Below are 12,759 nucleotides of genomic sequence, written 5' to 3'. Positions count from 1 at the left end.
AGGAGCAGGGCCCTCCCCAACTCCCTCTATTCTAGACCTTCCGGCCTCCAACCACCCACGGCCCGACAGCCACTTGTCTGGCAGTGGGGGCTGAGGGCACACCTTCTGTAACTATCAGAAACCAGAGAGAACTGATAAAAGTTTTGGAAGATATAACACTCAGAGATTTTAAGTTATAAAGGCCTAACATTAACATTAATTAGGCCCGATAAGTATTCCATTAGTCAACAGAAGTAGAATAAATTCAAGTAGAACATTTAAATGCCCCCACTTCATTCTTCCAAAGGCAGTCATCACAGGGCAGATATTTGCAAAGTTGCTTCTCCTTTATTCCTTCAATTACCCAAGTGATTGTTCTAGGATATAAGTGGTCTTTGATCTTTATTGCCATTTTTGTAACGGTCTCTGCTAGGAAGCCATGCTTTCTGTATTTAAAACTTGGACAACTTGGTCTGAGATGGTATTATGGGACATCAGAAAGAAGGAAAAACAAGATCAAGATGGTGACAAGAAGCAATCTCCTCCTCCCCTTTATGGAGGGAGGTGGATCATCATGTGACAAAAATAGAACCAGTGGAGGCTGAAGAAGATACTGCAATATAGGGATACATTTGTAAAAGTCAATTTCTCTAAGTCAGCCTTCAAACTAAAGGACCATAATAATGAAACCTACTACCTCGTGTGAAAAATTACAAATTTTTCACCAAATTAGCAGATAACACAGACAGCCCGAGTGCACTCATGTGGAGATATCTCTCAGGACTAAATCTGAGCACCCTCCACGCTACCACAGACTCAGCCATCCCCAGCGTCTCTGGACACAGGCTGGACCCTTGAGAGAGAAGAGGCGATGACCAAAAGGCCTTGAGGCTGAGAAGCCTGTTTGGAAAGGGACAGCTCCACAGGGAGCACTGCCAGCTCTCCTCTGCCCCGTCCCAACAGCGCTGAGAATGAAAGCAGGAAGTGGAAATTGGAAAAACAAGTAAAGCACCACTGATTCAAACACAAGCAATATTCAAAAGCACACACACACACTTCCAAGAGAAAAAGAGCGACAGAAAAGGGGAATGTCAGCTGTAGGGAAATAACTCAGAGCTAAAGAGGTTTCGAAGTCCAGTAAAGCCATGGTGCTAAGGAGCTCAAGGTTCCTTCCTTTGAAGTTAGAAGGAGTTGAATGTGGGAAGGAGAGGGCAAGAACGTGGTGGGCATCATAATTGTTAAAGCTTAAGAATAACATTAAACTCTACTTCATGTTTAAGAGCTACTTTTATAAGATGACAATGTAATTACTGCTAAATTGAGGTACATTAATGAAGAACTTTATAGTCATTAAAAAGTACAAAAAATGTGTTTTATCAGAAATCCAAATCAGAAAACATGTTTCACAGTTTGAATCCTGAATGGGGCACACTCACCACCCCATTTGTAAAATGAATCCATAAATCTAAATTTTTTTTTTTTAAAGATTGGCACCTGAGCTAACAACTGTTGCCAATCTTCTTTTTTTTTTTTTCTTTCCCCAAATCTCCCCAGCACATAGCTGTATATTTTAGTTGTGGGTCCTTCTAGTTGTGGTATGTGGGACGCCGCCTCAACATGGCCTAATGAGTGGTGCCATGTTCACGGCCAGGATTGGAACGGGTGAAACCCTGGGCCACCAAAGCTGAGCGCCCGAACTTAACCACTTGGCCACGGGGCCGGCCCACAAGTTTTAAAGGGACGTCCAACACCACAGCCTGAAAAGAAATCATTAAAAAATCAACCTCCAATGTGATTAGGGTTCACTAGTCACCATCCTCCCACTCATCCTTCTAAAAGAGAGAGAATTCTTGCTAGTATTCAGTGCAACAAAATATGTCTCATTCATTGGAAAATTTACTAAGCACCTCTACAGGGAAAAAGTATCCACATTGTGCATCACCATTTTATCTTCCGAATGCTTTCAAAATCACTGGCATCCTCCCAGATCTCCAGGTGCCAAGTGAGCCCCTGAGGCTGACAAAGGTTAAGTGACCTCCCAAGGTCTCCTATTTGCAAACGGAGACGCTGTTATTTAGATTCTTCAGCTAGAGTTCCATCCACTAGACACATCCAGGAGAGACAACAATCTATTTCCCATATCTGCTGCTTGGGAAGGGATCAACTGGGTGATGCCCATTAATCTAGCTCAGATGTATCCAAAGATAAAGGAAGCAAACTTCAATTAGACTTTAAAGGGAGAGAGACAAAGATTAATTCTTTGCAGTCGGTGCTCTTAATTGTACTATCCTCACTAGCTAATTGGCCTTTGACTGCCACACTCAAAAACCAACACCTTTACTCATTCAACCAATACCCAGTGAACATTTGCTATGATTATGACTCTTCTGCACCTTTGATTTTAAAAAGAAAACTTAAAACTGAAGGCAAACCTGATGGCATCCATGGATCAGAAGTTGGTTTGGTCAAGGTGTTCACCTGTTCCCAGTTGAAGTCATCATCTTCAGCTTGACTATATCCACACGTGTTATAGGGCTCATCAAAGAGGCAACCACCTAAAATGTAAAAGAATGAAAAGTAACATAAATAACAACCAGACCTCTGGAATAAGCTATGATGACTGCAGCTAATTGTAAACCTACTTAATGCTAAACTAAATTTGACTTGACCTTTGTGCTCAGGAACTGTGGCTCTTGACCCTACTGTACACTTGCTAAGTGCTAGCTGATGTTAACCACGCCCTGCCAGTACTGCTGTTCCCCCAAACAACCCAGTCCTGCTGTTCCCTCTAAAAACCCACCATTTGTATAATCCACTTGAAAGTAAAACCTAAGCAAATTTATAATTCATATTTTGCAGATTTACATAATTTTGGAATAATTGATCTTGTGTTCAACGTAAGCGCTCAACGTGTTTTCAATAGAAAAAGTATTGTAATTTGTCCAATAAATTAAAAGAGAAATGCTTTCACCACAACACCGGCACAATGGTAGAGGAAAAAATGCAGTAGAAATCACGGATGTAGCTTGCAAAATATTTTTCCAAGGATTATTCTAAATCTAACATAGAAGGAGGTTTCACTTTAACACTTTGGAGACCTGAAGTCTCAAAATTAAAAGAGATTATAAATTTGCTTATAGTCCACACAATTTTTAAAAGCAAGAATAAATTCAAAACTAAAATATGGTAAACATCTACTCAATTCAGTGCTAGAAATAAAGCTACCTAAATAAAAAAACAAAGAATAATAGAGAATGTAGTATACGCAAAGAATTCAGCTGTTTCAGCATCCTGGGAAACACTGATGACTTGAAGTCCCACCCCACATCCTTTCAAATGTCTCCTGTTACTTTGAATTATTCCAGTATCAAATCTTTTCCCCAATGTTTCATATTGCAAAAGTGAGTGATTATAATGATCATCTTAATTATTCTGAGAATTGTACTGCCCATTATATAATGCTATTATATTAGTTTAAAAGATTATAATCACTTGCCAATGATAAGAATTAAGGGTCTGGTTAAGAAGACAGAAAAATAAGAATATTACTACACTATGTCTGTAATGTATGCTCTGCCGGCAAGAAAATAAAACAGCAATTGTACAAACTCAGAAGTAAAATAGATGTTAGAGATCACTTGGCCCAACTTCCATCCAAATTCTTATGTCAATTCTACAATCTTCTAGACAGACAGCTTCTGAACAGATGAGATACTCAGAATTTAGAAAAGCATCCCCACCATGTAGACAATTCCTCCTTAAAAAAGCCCAAACTGCTTCTTGAAATGTATACCATCTATCTTAGCTCTACCCATGAAGAAATGGTAAAAAGCCTCAGTTCTTACACAGGAAAGCTGGTTATTTGAAAAGAGCCGTCATGTTCTAAGTCTTCACTTCTCTAGGCAAAACATGCTTTGCTCCCCTTAATTCCTTCTACTAAAAGGTTTTCAGACTTTCACCATCCTTGCAGGTGTCCTCTGAATACTCTCAGTTTAACAGCACTCTTCCAAAAGAATGACTCCCAGGACTGGAGCCAGACTTCAACTGGCTCCTTCTCTTGACCTCGTGCTCTTTCAGCAGTCTGGGTAGAGTACTGGTCCATGCTGAGCTTCTGCGAGCCTGAAATCCCATACGCCTTTTTCATACCACTGCCACTGAGCCACTTCTCCTGTCTTGTAATAAGGTGAGTGACTTTCTGGAATTCAAATAGAGGACTGTATATTTATCCTTACTAAACCTCATCTCATCGTTTTCAGTGTATCACCCCAGCCTGTTGGGAGCTTTTGGAGTCCTGATTTTGTCATTCTGGTATTAGTCATCCTACCTAGATTTGGGTTATCTGCAAATTTGATAAGCACGCTTCTATGTCTGCCTCCAAATTGCTGATAAAACATATTGAACAGGGCAGAAACAAGGGACCTCAGACCACTTTTAAAGGTCTCTCCCAGTTTTATAGCTTTGTTTTAGTCATTAGCTCCAGACATGACGATGAAATTAGTGGCCCTGGACATTGCCTGCTGTAACAATTTTAACAGAACTGGTCAATTCAACATTCTACTGGGAACAGAAAATTCATTACAAAGATACAGCATTAACTGAACATTCCACCTTGGCAATAATTGGTAATTTATACTTCCCTCTTACTTAGATTTAACAAGTTCACAAACAAAGTGGATTTGTTTAAGGTACATAATACCAACAACCTTCCAAAGAAGGGCAAGAAATGTTAGAAAACTACGCAAAAAATATTTTTTGAGAAATGTTTTTCCCTTGGTTGCAAATCCTAATTTTGATGTAGAAAATAGCTTCAGTGCTGTAGGAATAAGCCCAAACAGCAGTATCACTAATAATATTCAAAAAGAAAGAACTAAGAATTTTGACAGAATAGGGACCCCACAGTGGAAACATAGATAGCATTTTGATGAAAGTCCTGCAGTGCAATCTTAAACAGTGAGAAACAGCTATACTCATCCACAAACAACTCAAGGCTGGTTAAAGATCTGGTTTACAAAACAACTGTTGGCACTGAAGATACAGCCAAATATAAAGGGAAGAGCATGCCTGGCTGTCAGCAAACCCCAGAGACTAATGCAATGCTGGTGCAAGGATACAATTTTCCCATTACATAAGGCTGTTCTCATCACTTGAAAAGAAACGTAAAAAGTATCATACAGTCTTTCTAGACCCGTGTATGATTATTGAACTTCTGGAAAATGAGATACACTATGAATTTCCTATTGCCCAAAGACATATGCCCCTGCATGCCTATTTTCAGATTTACCACTGGCCTTCATCCCACAGACGCTGAGACCCTAAGAAGAGCAAAGGTGAATTACTGAGCTAAAATAAAATGAGATTAAGGTAAATGACATTGGAATTGATACAACCAATTAAAGAGAAAACAATTAAGCACTTAGTTTTCAAGGAAGCTTTGTGTAGAGGTGAAGAGAACAAGTTCCAGAGTCAAATGTCTGGCACATCCCCATTCCTGCCCTGCCAGTTCTGTGATTGCAGACAAATCATTTACCCTCTCTGAACCCAGTTTCTTTACCTTTAAAATGGAGATAACATGTCCCTCCCATGGTATTTCTGACCATTTACTTAAGTGGCAAATACAAAGTTAGCATAACATATTTTAGGCATGTCAAGCAGTATTAGTAATTATTAATTCTTAAATCCTTCATACCATATATACCTCATACAACAATTATTCTCAGGAGTTCATTTCATTGCAAATAGTTGGAATACATACTTGGAAAGTAAAAAGTGTACTTCATAAGATGCTGAAGAGTTGTGAACATTCATGCAGGCACACTCCTGTTCGCTCCTCTGGGGCGCATGCAGGAGCAAAGAACAGGGGGACAGGGGCCTGGCTAGGTTTTCCAAGTAAATGGTCTCGGGCCAATGAAGAACACGATAAGGAAGCAAAGTCCCCTGAAACACCGAAATGAACCATTTCCAAAAGTAAGCCTTTCTGATTTTGAGAATAACCCAGACAGTTTGCCATCATGTAAAGGAATGTGGTCAGCAACAGACTTGCCAAGGTTTCTCCAGAATTGTGTTACTTGGACTGATGCCCAACAGCTCATGGTTGGACTATATTCTTCCATCAAAATCAAAGTAACTTATTTCTCTTTTGTGGAGGGGAATCAGGACTGAACCAAAAGTCATACAAGATGGAGGAAAGGCGATGCAAGCTGGATGGGGTGGTGGTCTGCATCAGGCATATTCTCTCTCTCACACACAGACATGCATGCGTGCCCACATGCCTCCCTCCTACCTTGAGAAAGGCTTTTCCTCAGCAACTCTGGATACAACACAGATGTATTGGATGAATAATAAGTTATTATGCAAAGGAAGTGTCAACAGATGTTAAATACTCAGGTAATCAACAATGATAATGATTTATGTATAACGATGTTTGCGTGGCCTGTTCCAAGACACGCAATGCAAAACAATAACATAAAAATTAAATTAACAAAATCAAAGAAAAGTAAGTTAAAAGGCAAGGAAAGAAGAGCAAATAAACAATTAAGAATAACACCAGGAATATGGCTAGGGAACAATCATCACCACCAAGTAATAAAAAATGTCACTAGGTTCATTTACTGGAAGTAAGCCACAAACTTCACTTTGTGCTTTCGGGTAGCCAGTGAAAAGAGGAAAATATGATTGATTACATAATTCACAGTATCTATGAGATAATATTAATACTAAAACTAATAATAGGGGCTAACATTTACTGAGGACATGTTTAATCCTCATACCAACCCTATATGGCAGATACAGAAACTGAAGCACAGAAGGTTACACAGCTTGCACAAAATCTCAAAGCTGGAAGGTAATGAAGCAGAGATTTGAATTCAGGCATCCTGTCTTGAGAGCCCACATTCTTAACGCTATGTGATAGTATCTCCAAGCTGAAAACCCAAAAGTAACACCACTACTCCTAATTCTAAATCCAGAGAGAACTGTCTTCCCAGGGCCCTGGTAAGAAGCAATCAACTTAAGTTAATGAAAAGACTTTGCGATGGCGTCCACCAGCACAGAGCACTGGGTTTTAGGGTCTATTCAGTAACATGCCATGATAGCATGTCATCAAACTTCAATTCCATAAAGAAGATTTTGTGGGAGCTCGGTGCATTCTAGGACTAAAACTGTAATATCCCTTAAAATGGTCTTTATGAATATTTTTTCTCTCACCAAAGTCACAGTGGGCTGCCAAGAGTTTGTGTATTTACTCCCCAAGAAGAAATTGCAACTAGACTGAGCTATGACTGAAGTATAGAGCCACATGCTTTAGAAATGAGATGAAATGGCATTAGGCCTGATATACTTCATGAGAACTGCAGGTTTTAAAATGAACAGATGAATGAAAGCCTATAGGCAGGGTAGGAATTCTGCTCAAAAGTAATTTTGATTATAACTGTATCTTAGTCATCCTGGTATTCCCTAGACCTGGTGCATGGTAGGCACCCAATAAATGCTTTTTAGAAAAATGGGTAACAACTTCCCCAAAATTCTATGCAGAATTTGGCTGCAATAATCATGCCTGGAAATCTTTAAAAGAAGTGTAATGTAATATCGACCTAAACAATGAAAACAATCTCAGTATATCCCCACAAAACACCCATCTCTGTCCTGGTGTATTCCAAGATGAACCAGCTACAAATGTGACTAAATCACTGAACTGTTCATTTTATATTATGGTTGAAAACTGTAAGACGGTTAAACGTTAATGAAGTTTCCACAAATTATGGCTTTTGCTTTAGAAAAGTTGATTTTTTTTTTTCTGGTGATAATTAGATAGAAAGGCTAGTTGTCTATAAAGGTCATTCTTGATTTACTGAAATAAAATATTGTCATTTGCATATTGGAGGGAATTCATCTGTCTTCTTTCTTTGGAGTAGCAGACAATTCTTCAGTAGATCCAAGAATAGTATGACATCATTAAGATAGAAGCTATAAAGGAGAGGATGCTCTACTTTCCCCCAAAGGAAACTTTATAAGATCTTTCACATGCCCATCCGATAGCCTACTGAAGCCCTAGGCATGGAGAGCAGACAAAGGAAAACACATTGATGAGGATTAGAGCAATATTTAAAAATATTTTTGGTATTGTGATCCACAGGTATGACACCTTGATCCAACACACATATATGCACATTTTACAAACCAAATTTATCTGTCCTGAGATACACTGATACTTTTCATTTCTGTTCTAGTCGATTTTGTAAAAGGCAGGTCTACATCCACTAACTGACTTCAGGGTCCTTCCGAGGTTGCTGCCTATAGTCTTTAAGGTTTGGGGATGAGAACCACTACCTGGGACTGTTTCTTTATCCTGAAGTTATTCATCAGCACTACTATGTGAGAGACCTACCAAGGCAGTCAGAGTGCCACCTTTGATCTAGAAAGTTCTCTGGGACTAACAGCTACCATTTCCTGAACATCTGCCACATGCCAGCCAGATTCTGCTTAAGGCAATATGTAGTTTTATTTCATTTACTCCTCACAACCAGTATAACACTTTTGTCTCAATATGCCTGTGTCAAATAACTTGTTACATAACAAAACCATGCAAATGTTTTTTAAAACCCTAAAGGCAAGCATCGATATGCTTTGCACCAGTTATCAACGTTTTACGTCTCAGCTCTAAACTCACTTTTCATTGCTTGCTCTGCAAAAATGCATCCAGGTCCTCTACCTACGTTTCCTGCCCCAGCTGGCAAGATGTTAAGCGTCATCAGTCAATGGTCGAGGGTTTGGGAGAGGCACTGCAGGAGGAAGGGTGGGCTTAAAGGACTCCCTTGAAGGCTCCTCAGCACACAGCACACGAGGCTCTCCTGGCACCAGGTCTGCAGTGCAGGAGGCTTCCCCGTGCCCAGCTCCTATAGCGCATGGCGGCCAGCAGGGCCCAGTAGACAGCAGCTAGCCCTAGCACCCCCTCTGCGGTTTTGTAGAGAGCCCTCAGAGGGACATCTCCCATGAGCAGCTTTCCCTGCCACTCTAGAGGACACATTTCCTCCAAGTTCTATCAGTGTAGCCCCAAAGCGACTTCCCTGTCATCCCCTGAGCCCTGGATCTCAACTCTAGAAGGATCTCCTCCTTGGAGCCCTATTTCTGCCCTGGAGCAATGGCTGTTCCCCAAGCCTGCTCTTCCTTTATTCTTAGAGCTCTCTTTAATTTGTACTAGCCAATCTCTTGTATTGCAATCCACTGTGTATGTTAATTTTTCTTTATATTAAACTCTCCCTGTTCAAATTACTGCGTGGTTTCTGTCTCCTGGTTGGATCTTGATTGACACATTGCTATTTTTACAAATGGCAGTTTGGGGTGATAAATATCTCGCCCAAAGTCACAGAGAGTTCTGTGTATGGCTAGCAGTTCAACCAATGTCTGAGTCCAACGTTCATGCTCTTTCCAGTCTGCACATTTCCACCCTTAACACACACTATGAAGTTAACAACAAGGTGTAATATTTATATAGGGATTGTTACACGAATTGCATTGCAAATAAGCTCCTGAAAGAGCTGTTTCTAAGAAGTTAGTGGAGGACAATCAAATGTTAATATCATAAACTTATTTATTAGATACATATACACTTTGAATTGTTTTGCCGTTATCAGGTTAAATTGACATATATTCCAGCAATGGTTCTTCTTGTTATAATTACAGTCCATTTAAAGTTATTTTGTAAAAAGACTGTAATACTCCTTAAGGAGATTTCTGGAACACTTTTCTCATTTGTTCTAAATACAGAACGACCCCATTTAAGGCAGCCTTTTAAATGCATAAAGTATTAAATGGGTCTCTCTACAGAGAGGGAAGATCAAAAACTAGTGCTAAAGTATCCCTCAAAAGAATTGATGTTACATGTTCTATTTTCCTAAAATAGATGTAATCTCAGATGGTCCTATCCACTTATTTCAAATTTAAAACTGTGAGATAAATGACTATAAACTACACATTTCAAAGGATAACTAGAAAATGAGCTATAATATACATAATTGCTTTAAGAGTTAAAAAAACAAACCTACGCCAACAAAGCACAGCCACTGCTTTCTGCTTGTAAATCAATCCAGTGATGCCTACATTTAACTGCCTGTCAAACAATGACAGCATATAATGCCTCTTAAACTTTGAGTGCCCCAATGATGGTTAGTGAATCAGACACTAAGCATTATAGAACTCTTCTACATAATTTAATCTACCAAGCAGTTTTTACACATTGCACAGGCATTTAAGCAGCTAATGCTATGATTTATTGTAAAAAATGCTATTTGCCGATGGATATATTTTATATAATTCAAATGAAGTGAGTTGTCTTGTTCTTAAAGTTTCTACGGTTTATCACACTCCCTGCATATTTCATTTCATATCAATCTATTGATTTCTACTTTTTAAAAAAGACTAATTGCAACAACCAATCATGTATTTTTTTTATTGATCTTAAATCTGTTTTTTTTTAAATGGGTAATGGTGTTATTTCTATTCCCAAATATTATATGCATCCAGCCAAATCATTAGGACTTGGCTGTCTCAGTTTTCCATACACAAACAAGTACTTCATCAAGTTGCTACAGGATTTAATTAAACCACTCATATGAATTCCCTGTAAATAGGAACCTACCTGAATATAACAGTGTGCTTTTATCCTTGACACCAATATTGAAAACTATAGTGTGAAAAACAGTTGTTTCCCTCTAACACAGCAATAGGAGTGACAAAGGAAAACAGAATGATGGGATATCTGTAAGAACAGTCCAGCGGAGCAAATGAGCAAGTCTAGAGCAGCATCAGTACCTCCTCTCCAGAGTCACCTCTGTCCCAAGTCCCACACTGGAGCAGTGGTTCTCAAAGTGGCTCCCTGGACCAGCAATAGCACCTGAGAACTTGTTGGAAATGCAAATTCTCAGGCCTGGTCCCCCACCCACTGAATCAGAAACACTGGGCAGGGTCCATCCATCTGGGTTTTAACAAGCCAGACCTCCAGGTGATTCTGATATGTATTAATGTTGGAGAACCACTATTCTAGACTGACCTATTAACCAGAATCTTCTGGGAGCAGCCCCAGGAATTTTAAAAAAATTCCCAGAGTAATCTAATCATTGACCCATTTTAGAAAAGTGCTCTAGATCAGTAGTTTAAACATTTTTAAGAAGGTATCGTACCAGTTTTTTTTAAAGGCACAACCATTCTATGTTTACTTATGTATAAATTATATATAATGTAGTACTCGACATATGCAGATTATTACTGACACACATTTAATTGACCTTTTAAAGTACGAAGTTGAAAATAAACATAAACTGAAGTTCAAATATTTTCTTTCATACATCAGTGGATGGTATTATACACCTCAAAGAGTGTGGAGAAAGACTTTTGGAGACCAGTGCTCTAAATAACTCTTTTTAGTCATAAATATGGGAGAATAAGGGCAACAGAAGAATACTGCTTGATCAAAGTGTTGAATTCTATGCTCTGATTTCATGCTATGAAACCCCAAGATGTGATTTTTCTCCTAAGTAGAACTACTCAACAAGAAGAGATATCCTAGGTAGAAAACAATCCTGGTTATTGGTCAGAGATACCCAGGAAATTAATAAAAAAAAACAGAACTTCATTTTATGCCCAATAGCACTCCTGCCAGTTTACTATGATTTACAAATCCATCTCTTGATGATTTTATTAGCATAAAGTCATTATCTGGGACAGCTGATAAACTCCTGAACTCACCAATACACAGTCCAGTCAAGCCATGTTATTCAGCTTGAAACAGCCAGCCAATTGTTTATTTTCACTGGATGCTGATTAACCTAAACATAATTAATGCATTTCTCTCAAAGAACATTTTTCACTGGGTAGAACCCAATTATAAGGAAAAAGGAAATATGATTTCCTAAATCCTCTTGATAAAACATTCGTTCCAATTTCCAATCATTAGGAGTACTTATTGTAAAACAAAAATCGGTAACCTGTAAGACTGATTCAACTTAATTGGAGTCCAAGACTCAGGATACATTAAGTCCTGGATCTGTCAGCTACCTATTCTATCTTTGGACAAGTCACAGACCATGTGTCTTGCTCACTGTATGAAAAGGGGATGCCCAGTTCACACATCATGGGTAGAATTAACATACCTAATGTCAACGATGAAAATGGGGGGGTCATAAAGGAGAGTCTTCCATTTATTCCAGGAGCCCCAATGAGCTGGAAAGTAGAAATATGAACTGGCGTCCCCAACTCCCACTTGTCAGTCACTGTTTCTTTATCCTTCAGGCCTTTCTTAGTGTGCACATCTCATTGGGTCCAGCATGATCTCACATTTACAGATGTGCATTTTTTAGAAAATATGAGTCCAAAATTCAAGTCTCCTATCTAATTTGGTGCTCAAACAAGGAAAAAGCAATCTATTCCAAAGAGGGGACGGGGGGGTGGGGGGGTGGGTCTCTGTCTGACTTGCAGGGAAACAGTGTGCTGCTTCAACCCAGAAGTTTCCTAAAGGATTTTCAGAGGCAATTTGACCATAGCAAATCCCCGAGGATTTATGCCCTATAGAGGACACAACTCTTGTAATATTTATTACGTATCTCCCAGGAAAATTGTGAAGGTTGAACTTGGTGGTAAATGTGAAAGTATACTCACTGTTACAAGACGATGCACATCAAAGAAAGCCAGGACCATTCTGGTGATGCTATCTGAAACAGGAAATTAAAGTGATAGGCAGCTCTATATAGATATTGCCTATTTTGGTTGATGGCACCACAAACCAGAGGC

The 12,759-nt window shown here is 39.1% G+C and overlaps 1 protein-coding gene across 8 annotated transcripts in view; it reads right to left on the bottom strand.

Moving 5' to 3' along the window:
- PTPRM (protein tyrosine phosphatase receptor type M) overlaps positions 1 to 12,759 on the bottom strand; it is a 770,187-nt gene that overhangs the window by 575,722 nt on the left and 181,706 nt on the right. For all 8 annotated transcript variants that reach the window (XM_023648190.2, XM_023648193.2, XM_023648191.2 and 5 more), the window contains exon 2: positions 2,412 to 2,534. In XM_023648190.2, the coding sequence (XP_023503958.2) occupies positions 2,412 to 2,534 (123 nt within the window). The remainder of the gene's footprint in view (positions 1 to 2,411; positions 2,535 to 12,759) is intronic.

The sequence above is a fragment of the Equus caballus genome, chromosome 8 (assembly GCF_041296265.1).
Source record: "Equus caballus isolate H_3958 breed thoroughbred chromosome 8, TB-T2T, whole genome shotgun sequence".
NCBI classification, from domain to species: Eukaryota; Metazoa; Chordata; class Mammalia; order Perissodactyla; family Equidae; genus Equus; species Equus caballus.
The sequence above is the reverse complement of the archived record's forward strand: the minus strand, read 5'-3'. Positions and strand labels throughout refer to the sequence as shown.